We start from the raw sequence: 13818 nt of genomic DNA on the forward strand, positions 1-13818 counted from the left end.
CCCCTTCTCTACTTCTAGGAATGCAACTCTCCATCTGCCCCTTCAGCAGCAACTTCCCTGCCCCTTCTGAATGTCGCATCTCCCCAGCTAGAGCAAACTCAACATTATCTCCGTTTTGTGCCTAGCTTCAAGTCCTGACACAGAGCGGTTTATCTAAAACCAGTCACAGAATTTTAAAAATACATTATTTGTCCTGGCGAACTCATAAAGACTCCTATTTCAAAAACCAAACGCAATCCACTACCATCAAGTCCATTTCGACTCAGCGACCCTACAGGACACAGAAAAACTGCTCCATAGGATTTCTAGGACTGCAAATCTTTTCGAAAGCAGTTTGCCTCATCCTTATCCCGCGGAGCGGGTGGTGGGTTTGAACCGCCGACCTTTTGGTTATCACCGGAATGTTTTAATCACTGCGCCACCAAAACTCCTTCAGAGGCTCATACATCAGTGAATTCGGAATCCAAAACTCAGTCTGAGGCTCCGTCCCGCCCTCCAGTCGCGCCCCATTACCCAGCATCGCCTTAGCTCGCCCTGCCCTTGCAACGCTCTCTCCCCTCGGCTTCGCCCCGCAGCCCACTCCGCCCCTAGTCTCGCTTTTCCCTTTAGTCGTTCTCTGAAGCTGGGTGGCCTCTATGAAGCCTATAACCTTTGACATTTCCCTACATACTGTCCCAATTGGGAAAGTCTTTACTTTAGAGTATTAGCAAAATGGTGACGTCCTCACTACCCACCACGGCTACGCCTCCTTTACTCACAGTCCTGGGACGAACCGGAAGAGATTGTTCAGCCCCTTTTTAAAAAAAAAAAAAAAACCCTCATCACCCGGAAGTAGATGTGCCTCACGGAAGCCGGCTTTGGCCCTGCGGCATCTGCCGTCGCCGCGGAGAAATTGTTGGTGCCGGCAGCCTAGGAATGGTAAGACTTCGCGGTTCGTCTCTGAGGGTCTTGAGCGGAGTTAGGGGTGAAAGGAAGTTTCTCAGAGTGCCACTGGGGACAGCCCCCCCCCCCCAGGTTTGGGGCCCCGCCCCGGTAGCGCCCCGAAAACCTGCGCATGCGTGGGCCAGACTTGGCTAGAAGCTGGCTTGAGGTGTTACGCATGCGCAAATGTGAGAAGCCGTAGGTGGAGCGAGAAATGACCTGGGATTTGCGCCCTCACCCTCTAGCCGGTGGGGCTTAAACCAGGGCTTCGAAGGCATCAGGGTTCACTGCGTGCGCTGCTTCTGAGTTGTAGAGCTAACTTCATCACCATCCCTACAAATAGATCTGGATTTACACCCTTCTCCTTGGGTGTGCTCTCGAGGGAGAACGAGGGGTGGTGGGCCAGGCAAGGGAAATGGGCGCAGACCCTGCATCAGTCCCTCCGCGGGATCGTGCCCCTTCGCCCTTTCCCCGGTGTCAAGAGTCAGAGCTGTCGTATCCTATGAAGGACGAGCGCACCTGGGGGCAGGATCAGAAGCTGCAGCAAAGACCAAAAACTGCCCATATCAGATGGGGCGAGACCCTCACGTGGAACCCCCAAGAGAGCCGTGTAACTGAGTTCTCCCGGAGTTAGGAATGAGGGCCCCAGGGCTGTTGATATTCGCCTTTTTTTTTTTTTTTTTTTTAAGCTTTCATATGGTCCCACCCACTAAATCTTTAGCTAAAGCTGCAATTGGGGGCGGGGGAGAGGATACAGGTGGACAGATTGGAGTGCTGTCACCCTTTCCTTCTCCCAACTGTGGTCTGGGAGGGGAAGTGTGGTGCTTTTGAGCTGAGTGAACAGCTAAGGAAAAGTGAGCCAAGAATCCCTTGTTTCTTGCTGGTTTAAGTCAAGGCCCTTAATCTAGGGGTCATGGGTAAAATTAGAAGGGTCTATGAGCCCCCTAAAATGATAAATTGATAAAATGATAAAATGTGTACATTTTTCTGGAGTCCATAGCTATTATGGTGTTCTCAAAAATATCCGTGATTTTCAAAAGACTACTGGTGTGTAAGAGTCATACTGGCATAATAAAGCCTGTGTTGCTTTCCTCTCTCAGTGTCTTCCCTGGTTTATGGGACTGTGGGGAGCCTGTGCCAGTGTAAGGAAGTTAGACCGGAAACTTGAACCTCAGTGTGCCACATTTCTGCTTTGCAGACTCTCTTCTCAGCTTCTACGCTCACCTGGTCAGAATCCTTGGATGAGCCTGTGCGACCCTTCCTTCTAGCACTGTGGTTGGGAACCAGTGGCTTTGGGACTGTAAGAGGATGGACAAAGGTAGTATGATGCTGGGCCAGCTCCCCAAATGCTCAGGCACCAGCCATCTGCTGATTCTACCTCATGCCTGGCACACGTCTTTCGGTCCTGGCTGGGCTTTACCACCTCCCCCTGGGCCAGCACCACCCACATACCTCTCGGCAGAGGCCGCAATTGACTGAGTTGCTGTTGAGCTGCTGCTCTCTGACATGGCTGCATTTTGATGGCAGAGGGAGCAGTTATGCCCAGAGCCCGGTGTGTCACATCACCAGTCTGACCTGAGCACCATGTGCTGCACAACATGACACGTGGCACCAGGAGAACTGCCCAGCATGGAAGGTCTGGGCCAGGTCTGAGCCCAGATGGGATCTGGATGGTCGAGGAACTCCTACCTTAGAACTTCAAGTGTCAAAGAGGCAGCGGAGGGGCCCAGAGGGCTGGCAGGGGAAGGGGACCTGAGAACAGTCCTGTGTGCAGAAGCTCAAGGTCTGCTAGGCATTTAGGAGACCTGAGTTCACTGCTTCTCTTGTTCTAGATTCTCAGGGGCTGCTAGATTCATCCCTGATGGCATCAGGCACTGCCAGTCGCTCAGAGGATGAAGAGTCACTGGCAGGGCAGAAGCGGGCCTCCTCCCAGGCCTTGGGCACTATCCCTAAGCGGAGAAGTTCCTCCAGGTAGTAAGGTTTTGAGGGCCAGGGACTGGGAAGGGGAAGAAGATCGGTGGCATTAGATGTTGCTTGCCTTTGCTCTGTAGGGAATGGCTAACTGAGTCCCTCTGGGGCCTAAGCTTTGGCAGAGTCTTGTGGTTTTCCTGTCCCTACCAAATTCCTCCCTGTGGGACTAAGGGTAAGGGAGGGAGATCTTAGGCCCTTGATGTGAAATATTTGTGGCGTGGTACATCAGCATCTCAGAGGGGTGGAACAAGCAGTTGCATGCCCCCTTGAATGGTGCTCTGCCATAAAGGGGTGTGAGTGGATACTGGGAAGGGATAAGGAATGCTCACTGGGCAGAATCCTCCCCAGGTTCATCAAGAGGAAGAAGTTTGATGATGAGCTAGTGGAGAGCAGCCTGGCCAAGTCTTCTACTCGGGCAAAAGGGGCCAGTGGGGTGGAACCCGGCCGCTGTTCAGGGAGCGAACCCTCTTCTAGTGAGAAGAAGAAGGTGAGGAATTAGGGGGTGCAGGGTGGGGGGGCAGCCCCAAATTTCATGTTTCTTCAGAACCTTTGCCAGCTGGAAAGAGCTCTATTGAGGAGGCTTGTGAGAGGATCAAGCTGTCCCAGCCCCAACTTCAGATGCCTCCAACTGGGAGCCCATTTCTCCCTACTCCCCCTTTCTTGCTGCCCCCCCCATGCATCCTGTATCACATTCTGTGTGGGAGGGATGGAGCATACATCTATTCTGGGAACAGGCAGTCTGTTACCAACATTGCTGGGTGTAAAAATAACCCCCAGGTGGCATTGCTCTGGCCCCAGACGCTGTAGCAGCAAGAGTGTTTTCCTGCTATCCCCCCTTCCACTCCCCACTCTAAGGTTGGGTGTGCCATCAGCAGAGAAGACCACATATGGTCAAGTACTATGTAGAAATAATTTGTGGGGGTATTAGAAGGAAGCAAGCTCAGCGTCCTGTGCTTCTGATTGTTGAGTGGGGCTGGGGCTGCCACAGACTACATCAAACTCTAGGCCAGAAACGCCAGCCTCCCTGATGCTGGCTTCATGCTCACTGTGTCCCTGTCCTCTGCCCAGGTATCGAAGGCCCCCAGCACTCCTGTGCCTCCCAGCCCAGCCCCTGCCCCTGGACTCACCAAACGTGTGAAAAAGAGCAAACAACCACTTCAGGTAACCAAGGATCTGGGCCGCTGGAAGCCTGCAGATGACCTCCTGCTCATCAATGCTGTGTTACAGGTAGTGCCTCCCACCAACCCCCTTCCCTAGCCTCCAGTTCCCAGCCCCCCAAACTAGCCCAGGAGTGATATGTGGGTGGCAAGGAAAGGGTTCTTCCTAGCTCCTAAGGCTGGAGCAAATCCCTCTGGGGCTTTGCAGACCAATGACCTGACATCTGTCCACCTGGGTGTGAAGTTCAGCTGCCGCTTTACCCTTCGGGAAGTCCAGGAGCGCTGGTACGCCCTGCTGTATGATCCTGTCATCTCCAAGTGAGTGGGTCCCTCTCCAGTACTGAAGATGTACTGGGGACACCAGAATTCAGCTCTGGGAGGAGAAAGAATTGCACTAGGGTCCAAGGGAGGGTGCCCACAAGGCAGGGCTCCTGGGTCCTTGCATTCTCTGGGATAAGTCTCAGACCTACCAGACTTCAGAAAGAACTTCCTCCCAGCCTCCACCCCTACTAGTCCTGGTATGATGCCAGGAGCCAGGAGACTCTGCAAGCAAAGGAGATAGTGTGGAGAAAGTGTCAGAATGAGCACCAGGGGCCCTGGCTCTGCCAGTGTGCCATGTGGCTTTGGGCAGGTCTCCAGCCTTTCCACACTGACATCCCATAGGTTTTTTTTCTCCATAAGATGAGGGAATAGACCAAAAGAACACTAAGGCCCCTTCCAGCTCCAACAGCCAGGATTCCAAATAAATCCACAATGTGAACACACACACGTACACACAATACACACTTTCCTCCTCAGTCACTTAGTTTAATGTCTTCAGAGTTTGGTTGGATGCTTACCACCCATCTCGTCCTCCTCCACAGCTCCTGCTGCCTTTTAAGCTGTAGCCATGGCTCTGACACATCAGGAAATGGGCAGGGCTCAGCTCAGGAAAATGGGAGGTAGCAGGCAGTGGCTTGTGGGTGACAGCTTTGGCCAAGGTCTTGAAGAGGGAGCAATAGCTGGTCTCAGGTACTGCCCCAGGATTGGCCCTGTGCCTTTGAGTTTCCTTCACTAGGTTGAATATACCTCAGTTTTTTGAGTTGCCTGTTTATTTGCTTGACAAAACCTATAAGGTTGCAGGTACTTTGCTAAGCCTTAGGCTCTCCCTGTTTAGGGCCTGGATCTAAAAGACCTGCAGGTTTTGGGGAAGTAAGGAACCCCAAATTGCTTGACACCTTCTCCTCAACCCTGCCCTGAGCCCTGCCTTTATCTCTGCCCAGGCTGGCTTGCCAAGCCATGAGGCAGCTGCACCCAGAAGCCATTGCAGCCATCCAGAGCAAGGCCCTATTTAGCAAGGCTGAAGAACAGTTGCTGAGCAAAGTAGGATCGGTAAGACCAAGGATTGGTTGGGAAGTTTGACTGCCTAGAAAACTACTTGTGGGGTAAGCCCATTGTCTGAATAGACTCGAGTGTGATGTTCAGATATGTGAACATTTGCAGGACCTTTGAGGACAGGGCTCTTGGAAAGAGCCAAGCCTGGGTCTCTTAAGGGGCTTTATGTACGTACCCTCTTCCAGTTCCTGATGCAGATTGGTGGTTGGTGGGTGGGGAGGCAAAGACAAGAATAAGAAAACCCTGACTCCTTAGAACATGTTTCTTGCCCTCCAGACTAGCCAGCCCACCTTGGAGACCTTCCAGGACCTGCTGCACAGACACCCTGATGCCTTCTACCTGGCCCGGACTGCCAAGGCTCTGCAGGCCCACTGGCAGCTCATGAAGCAGTATTACTTGTTGGAGGACCAGACAGGTAACTGGCCCCATGAGCTGGCAGAGTAGGTCAGCATGTGTGTGCATTCATGCGTGTGTGTATGGGTACAGCTACCCTCAGGGGCCCTCTAACAAATCCATCAGTGACCCCAGTGTCTTGTTGACTATACTTGCCAACAAAAACTACTTCCTTCTAGAAGGAGGAACTAAGTTTGGAGTGGTCTTCAGCTTCATGGTAAAGGGGACCAGAATTGCATAGACTCCTGGGCAAAAAGCCTGATGAGTAGAGCTGTCTACCACTTCTGTTTTGGGTTTTTTCCTGTCACACTTTACCATTACATAAATAATAATATATTCTCCATCAGTAGCTTTCAAACATAAGCAAAATGTGCAAGTCCACTTTACTGCTTACCCTCCCCTTTGTTTCCCAACCTGAGATAATAACCACTTTTCCTAAGCTTCTCTGCCCCTTCCCATTGCTCCTCCTACCAGGCAGTCAGTACTGTGAGGCTGCCTCAGGCCATTCAGCAGTCACCACTAGGACTTCACACCTGTCCTCTGTTCCCCTTTTTCAGGACCAGTGCGCTCTCTGTTTCCTTTCTTTCCTCCTAAACAAACCCCTGCTCTCCAAGTGACAAGTATTAGGAAAGCAATCTGATTAAATGGCAGGACACTCTTCAGTTGGGTTTGTGATCAGTCTCAGATTTTCACAGTGCAGGCATACTCAGCTCTTGCTTTCTGAAGCTTATTACATACTCCCTTCTGCATATTGCCTTCCTATAGGTTTTCACTATTTATTGGAAAACTTTCACTACATAGTATCTCTTTTGTTCTCTGCAACTTTGTCTTTCTGTTCTGGTTACCTAGTACCACTCTGACAGGAATAGACCACAAATGGGATGGCCTTTATTAAGGAGTTTATTCTTTTACAGTTCAGGAGGCTAGAAGTCTTGAGTTCAAAGTGCCAGGATCTAGGGGTTGGGTGAAAGCCCCTCAACCTTGGGGTCCAGCTCTGCCTCCTGCTCCTGGCCCACTGGAGCTGGAGGCGTTTCTTCACTCAGACAGCTTCTGGCTGCTGAGGCTGAGAAGCCCCAAGGTTGACAAGTAAAAAAGCACAGTCCCAATGTTACCAGACCATACGGCAGGCCATTAACTTAAGTCCATCGTTAAGTCCCAAGGTCAGCAGAACATGGCAGTCTGCTGAACAATGACACGGCTACATGCAGGGCCCAAGCTGTGCCATAGGCTTGAGACCATTACCAAGGCTTCTCCTTAAATACAGGAAGCAGACCACATTCCCAAAGGCAGCTCTTCAGCTGCTTGTGGTAGATCCCACCATGCTGCTGATTGCCAGTCTCGTCATGGGGAATAACTACCACCAGCTGCCCAGCCAAGTTGATACACAAACATAACTACCACACTTTCTAACAGAACTTTAAGGTCTGCCCTGTAGCAGCTCTCGCTAGCTAGCAGCCCTGAAAGTGTCATTGTAGCTTCTGGTTAGCAAGAAACTTTATTGTGGAGGATTTTTTTTTTTTTTAATTTGCTTACTCAGGGAACCCCTATATTTCCTTCTAAAGGACCCTAAATTTAGTATCAGGAGGGCAGCTCTCTTCAGTCCTGCAGTGTCCTGTCCAGACTTCTGGTTCTTCCTCGGGGCTAAAATACCACTGAATTCCCACAGAGAGAACAGAGACTGGATAAAGTTCAGTGTTGCTGCTACAACAACAAATCAGCCAGCTCCTTTGTCACCGTTTTGGAAGTGCCTTTGGGCGATCTACTTCTGTAGTGATACCGCCTCGGAAACCCAAGGCGGACCCAAGGCGGGGTCACTATGAGTCGGGTCTGATTTGTTGGCAGTGAGTTAGTTTTAGTTCTAATTTTAAAGTTATTTTTGTATAAACTTATTTGTTAGCTGAAAGCCCAACAGGCCTCATTTTTGCCTTCAAAAGTCTTCTTATATGGGGATTTCATCTCTCCTTGCTATTTAAAGCTAGAGTTCCCTAGGAGCAGAAGGGAGACACTGCTTAGTTGTCAAAGCAATGGAATATTGTTAGGTGCTGTCAAGTCAGTTCAGACTCATAGTGACCCTGTGCACAACAGAAAAAACACCAGTCCTGTACCGTCCTCACAGTTCCTACTATGCTTGAGCCCATTGCTGTAGCCACTATGTCTGCCTGTCTCATTGAGGTCTTCCTCTTTTTAGCTGATCCTCTGCTTTACTAAGCATGATATCCTTTTTAAGGGAATGGTCCCTGCCAATATCATGAGCAAAGTACAAGACAAAAAGTCTCACCATCCTCGCTTCTAAGGAGCATTCTGGCTGTACTTCTTCCGAGACAGACTTGTTCATTCTGCTGGCAGTCCATGGTATATTTAGTATTCTTCACCAATACCATTATCCAAATGCATCCATTCTTCAGTCTTCCTTATTCATTGTCCAGCTTTTTTTTTTTTTTTTAATTTATTTTATTTATTTTTTTCATTGTCCAGCTTTTGCATGCATATGAGACAAGTGAAATACCATGGCTTTTTAGGCATGCCTCAGTCCTCAAGGTGACATATTTGTTCTTTAACTCTTTAAAGAGGTCTTTTGCAGCAGATTTGCCCACTGCAGTACTTTGATTTCTTGACTGCTGCTTCTGTGAAGTCTTTGACAACTTCAATCTTTTCTTCATTTATAATGTTGCTTATTAGTCCAGTTGTGAAGATTTTTCTTTTCTTCATGTTGAGGTGTAATCCATACTATAAGCTGTAGTCTTGGATCTTCATCAGTAAGTGCTTCAAGCCCTCTTCACTTTCAGCAGTAGGGTTTTGTCATCAGCATATCACAGATCCAAATGCCACATTCTTCTTCGTATAGTCCAGATTCTCAGATTATTTGCTCAGCACACAGATCCAAAAAGTATGGGGAAAGGATACAACCCTGATGTCCACCTTGCCTGATTTAAACCGTGCTGTATCACCTTGTTCTGTTCAAATGACTGCCTCTTGGTCTATGTATAGGTTCCTTATGAGCACAATTAAATGTTCTGGAATTCCCTTTCTTTGCAGTGCTGTCCATAATTTGTTATGACCCACACAGTAGAATGCCTTTGTATAGTCAGTAAAACACAGGTAAACATCTTTTGGTATTCTTTGCTTTTAGCCAAGATGCATCATCAACAGTGATATTTCTCATTCCACATCCCCTTCTGAATCCAGCTTGAATTTCTGGCAGTTCCCTGTCTATGTACTGCTGTAACCAGTTTTGAATTATTTTTAGGAAAATTTTACTTGCATATAATATGATAGGATTCAATAATTTCCACATTCTGTTGGATCATCTTTCTTTGCATTATACACAAATATGGATCTCTTCCAGTCAGCTGGCCAAGTAACTGTCTTCCATATTTTGGGATAGACAAGTGAGTACTTCCAGTGTTGTATCCACTTGTTGAAACATCTCAGTTGGTATTCTGTCTATTCCTGGAACTTTATTTTTCACCAGTATCTTCAGTGCAGCTTGGACTTCTTCCTTCAGTACCATCGATTCTTGATCATCTGCTACACCCTGAAAATGGTTTAATGTTAATCAGTTCTTTTTGGTTCAGTGACTCTGTATATTCCTTCCATCTTTGATACTTCCTGCATTAGTCAATATTTTGTCCATAGAATACTTCAGTTCTGCAATTCAAGGCTTGAATTTTTTCTTCAGTTCTTTCAGCTGAAGAAGTGCTGAGTGTGTTCTTCCCTTTTTGTTTTCTAACTCCAGGTCTTTACACATTTCTTTATAATGCTTTACTTTGTCTTCTTGAACTGCCCTTTGAAATCTTCTATGTAGCTCTTCATCATTTCTTCCATTCACTTTAGCTACTCTCTGTTCAAGAGCAAGTTTCAGAGTCTCTTCTGACATCCATTTTCATCTTATCTTTCTCCTTTGCTTTTAACAACCTTTTGCTTTCTTCACACATAATGCCCTTTGTCTTTCCACAACTCATCTGGTCTTCAGTCATTGGTGTTCAGTGCATCAAATCTATTCTTAGCGTGGTCTATAAATCCAGGCTCAAGCTTGTACTTTGCCTTTCATAGACGTGTTTTAATTTTCTTCAGCTTGTGTATGAGCAATTGATGATCTGTTCCACATTTGGCCCCTGGCCTTGTTCTGACTGATAATATTGAGCATGTCCATCCTCTAGTCCCATAAATGTAGTCGATTTGATTCCTGTGTATTCCATCTGACGAGGTCCACATATATCGTCACTGCTTATATTTTTAAAATAAGATTTACAATGAATAAGTAGTTGGTCTTGCAAAATTTTGTTGTGCGATCTCTGGTATCATTTCTGTCACCAACGCCAAATTTTCCAACATTGGTCAGTTACCAATGGCCCGTGCTTTGTTTCCAACTTTCACATTCCAATCATCAGTAATTATCAATGCTTCTTGATTGTATGTTTAATCAGTTTCAGACTGCAATAGTTGGTAAAAATCTTCAATTCTTCATCTTTGGCTTTAGTGGTTGGTGCATAAATTTGAATAACAGTCATTAATTGGTCTTCCTTGCAGGTGTATGAATATTATCTTATCACTGACATCAGGGTACTTCAGGATAGAGCTTCAAATGTTCTTTTTGACAGTGAATGTGAAGCTATTCCCCTTCAATTCATCATTCCCAGCATAGTGAACTATATGATTGGCTGATTCTAAAGGGCCAATATCAGTTCATTTCAGCTCACTAATGCCTAGGATATCAATCTTTATGCATTCCATTTCATTTTTGATGACTTCCAATTTTCCTAGATTCATACTCTGTATGTTCCATTTTCTGATTATTAGTGGATGTTTGCAGCTGTCTCTTCTCATTTGAGACATGCCAGATCAGCAAATGAAGGTCTAGAAAACTTTCCTCCATCCGTGTCATTAAGGTCAACTCTACTTTGAGGAGGCAGCTCTTCCCAAGTCATATTTTGAGTGTCTTCCAACCTGAGGGGCTTATCTTCTAGTACTATGTCAAACAATGTTTCACTGCTGTTCATAAGGTTTTCAGTGGTCATTTCTTTCAGAAGGAGATCACCATGTCCTTCTCCTAGTCTGTCTGAGTCTGGAAGCTCCCCTGAAACCTGTCCACCATGTTTGAAATACCAGTGGCGTGGCTTCCGGCATCACAACACGCATGCCACCCCAGTATGACAGATGAGTGGTGGAACTGAATGTTAGATTGGTAGAATTTCAGGCAGCCATGGGGAGTTGGTGGGGTTGGTCCTCCAAGCTTCTAGTCTCCCATGTAGTCTGACTAAAGGAGGGGGAAGAAAAGGAGCATTTGAGGCTCCTTTTATTTTATTTTGAGGCTTTCATAAAACACCCTCTTTCCCTGGCAGTCAGTGGTAACACCCAGCTGTTTCACATTCCTCACAGGAGAGTTTCATGCCCGCTAGCCGGTGGGCTGCTAGCAGACATGAAAGTCCTGGGAACAGGAGGCCTGAAGACAAGTTCTCGGATTTTTTTTTACCCCGGTAGCCTTTACCTTCTGACTAGAAAAAAAACAGAAAAACTTACAGGAAACAGTATTTATCCTGAATATGGATTCTGATATTAACTGTCCTATATCAGTTTTTGAAAAGTGAAGTTTGATGACCCATTAATGAGTCATGAAAAATACTGACTTAAGGTCAGGCAGCTCCCCAGGGTCATATACTTTTCTAAGTGGGACTTGGCTGACATATGCCTGTTAGCCCCTCACTGAGTGTGGCAGAAGATGTTGGGGAACATCTCATGTGGTAGGAGCATTTTGGGTGTGGAACCAGGAAGGCAGGACTTGTGTGTCCTGGCTTTGTCACAAACTAGGGTCAAATAGTTTAATCCTTCTGTATCTGTTTCCTCATCTATAAAATGGAGTTGATAGTAGTACCTTCCCTACTTAAATCAATGGATATAAATGAGAACCCTTTGCACATTGAGGAGCCACACAAAAGGTCAGTTTTAATTTCCTTTCCTTTCTAGAATCACCTCTCCCTTCAGTTAACCTTAAGAATGCTTTGTACCCGATTATGGTGCAGCCTGATAGAGTGTTGATTTCGGCACTAAATTCTTCACACATCCTCAGTCTTTACTGCTTGCACCTACTTAGTTCAGTTGTCTGCCAATAACATACAGTTGAATGGGAGAATCGGTGCTGACCCTTCCTCTGTCCTTTGTTCAGTGCAGCCGCTACCAAAGGGGGACCAAGTACTGAACTTCTCTGATGCAGAGGACCTGATAGACGACAATAAACTCAAGTGAGTGGCCGAAGATGCAGGCAGGGGCAGAGGGGAGATGACCCTCTCCCCATTGGGGAAAGTTTCCTGGGCTGCCCAGCCCACCACACCTGCCTTGCATACTGCTGGGTATGGAGCCAGCCCCAGACTCAGCCTCAGACTCTAGTCATACCTTGTGCTCGGTCCTGTGCTGAGCTCCTTCCCTTCCTCTTGGGGCCTTGTTAGGCTCCTTTGCCTTACCCCTGCCCCCACCCCGGGCCCAGGGGATAGGCTAAGCTGAGGCTAGAGGAATAGCCTTCTAAGCCACTTGACCAGAGGGACTTGGCAATACCCTGATGAGCCAAGTAGCACCCAAATGATGGTGGCAGGTGAGCTGTAGGTGGAGCCTAATTCATCCCCTCTGATTGTCTTCTTTTCCCTCAGGGACATGCGAGATGAAGTCCTGGAACACGGTGAGTGTGCCCTGGGTGGAGCTGGGGGGTGGAGGGAGACAGTGAGGGGATGGAGCCCTTGCCAGAGTGAAGAGAACCGGTGCAAGGTACTGGTGACCTTGGAGTGTCTATCCTGACAACCCCACCTCACCTCAGAGCTAACAGTGGCTGACCGGCGCCAGAAACGAGAGATTCGGCAGCTGGAGCAGGAACTGCACAAGTGGCAGGTGCTAGTAGACAGCATCACAGGTGAGGAGGCCAGGGGACCAGGGGGTCGGTGTTCACCTCTCTTTGTCCCGTTTTGAACCTCTGTGGTTGCCTACTGGGGTACACCCTCATTTTCCTGACTCCCTGTCCTCAGTAGGCCTGCCTCCTACGCCATCCTCCTAAGTGGACTCTTCCCTAATCCTGCTCTTCTCCCAGGCATGAGCTCTCCAGACTTTGACAACCAGACGCTGGCAGTGCTGCGGGGCCGCATGGTGCGGTACCTGATGCGTTCCCGAGAGGTGAGGTGGGCCCTTCTGTCAGTCTTCTCCTTCACTACCCTTTCTGTGTCTAGTCCCTATTTTCTCACCTTTCTCTGGCCTGCATGGACCCCTGACACCATCTGTCAGGTCCCAGCCTTTACCTGTCCTGTTTCCCCAGATCACTCTGGGCAGAGCAACCAAGGATAACCAGATTGACGTGGACTTGTCTCTGGAGGGTCCAGCCTGGAAGATCTCCCGGAAGCAAGGTATCCCTACCCAACCCTGCCCCCAGGCGGAACCAGTGTAAGGATATCCCTTCCAGCTCTGTCCCTAGGACAGATTCTCTTTTGGCTTAGCTATTGACCCTCCTTTTCCCCTGTACTTCCACAGGTGTCATCAAGCTGAAGAACAATGGTGATTTCTTCATTGCCAATGAGGGCCGGCGGCCAATCTACATTGACGGACGACCTGTGTTGTGTGGCTCCAAATGGCGCCTCAGCAACAACTCTGTGGTGGAGGTGAGCTGGTTGGGAAGGAGAAAGGTGGAATGGCTGGGATGAGACTGAGGATGTGGTGAACCAGTAGTGGGCCTGGCCTCCAGCCCCCCCATTCTGTCCTGAGCCAGCCTTCTCACACCCACAGATAGCCAGCCTGCGGTTTGTCTTCCTCATCAATCAGGACCTCATAGCTCTCATCCGGGCTGAGGCTGCCAAGATCACACCACAGTGAGGGGTGGTGGCAGACTTCTAGGCTCTCTCTGGCCTTAGTTTTCCCTGCCATTTTAGGCCCCTTCAGCTGGGAACTCAGGCTTATGGAAAAGCCTGCCCAGAGTGGACAGCAGGAAACCCAACTGCTGGCCTCTGGATTTGAGCCTTTGAGGGAGGGT

General features: G+C 48.3%; 1 protein-coding gene across 1 annotated transcript; it reads left to right on the top strand.

The window, feature by feature from the left end:
- The first annotated feature begins 2229 nt into the window (after positions 1 to 2229).
- On the top strand, positions 2230 to 13661 carry MCRS1 (microspherule protein 1). Its single transcript, XM_007937839.2, has 14 exons — positions 2230 to 2239; positions 2754 to 2892; positions 3241 to 3379; positions 3961 to 4119; positions 4258 to 4367; positions 5312 to 5420; positions 5700 to 5838; positions 11980 to 12055; positions 12458 to 12486; positions 12622 to 12714; positions 12889 to 12971; positions 13111 to 13198; positions 13323 to 13450; positions 13575 to 13661. The coding sequence occupies exons 1-14, from the start codon at positions 2230 to 2232 to the stop codon at positions 13659 to 13661; spliced, it is 1389 nt and encodes a 462-aa protein (XP_007936030.1).
- The last annotated feature ends 157 nt before the right edge of the window (positions 13662 to 13818 follow it).

This window comes from Orycteropus afer, unplaced genomic scaffold, assembly GCF_000298275.1.
Source record: "Orycteropus afer afer isolate SDZICR_OR568_19922 unplaced genomic scaffold, OryAfe1.0 scaffold00045, whole genome shotgun sequence".
Classification (NCBI taxonomy): Eukaryota; Metazoa; Chordata; class Mammalia; order Tubulidentata; family Orycteropodidae; genus Orycteropus; species Orycteropus afer.

Bases quoted from the DNA above. Each gene is read 5' to 3' on its own strand.
- MCRS1 (XM_007937839.2), top strand. The intron at 4,120-4,257 runs GTAGTGCCTCCC...GGGGCTTTGCAG, and splicing joins TCATCAATGCTGTGTTACAG to ACCAATGACCTGACATCTGT. The intron at 5,839-11,979 runs GTAACTGGCCCC...TCCTTTGTTCAG, and splicing joins CTTGTTGGAGGACCAGACAG to TGCAGCCGCTACCAAAGGGG.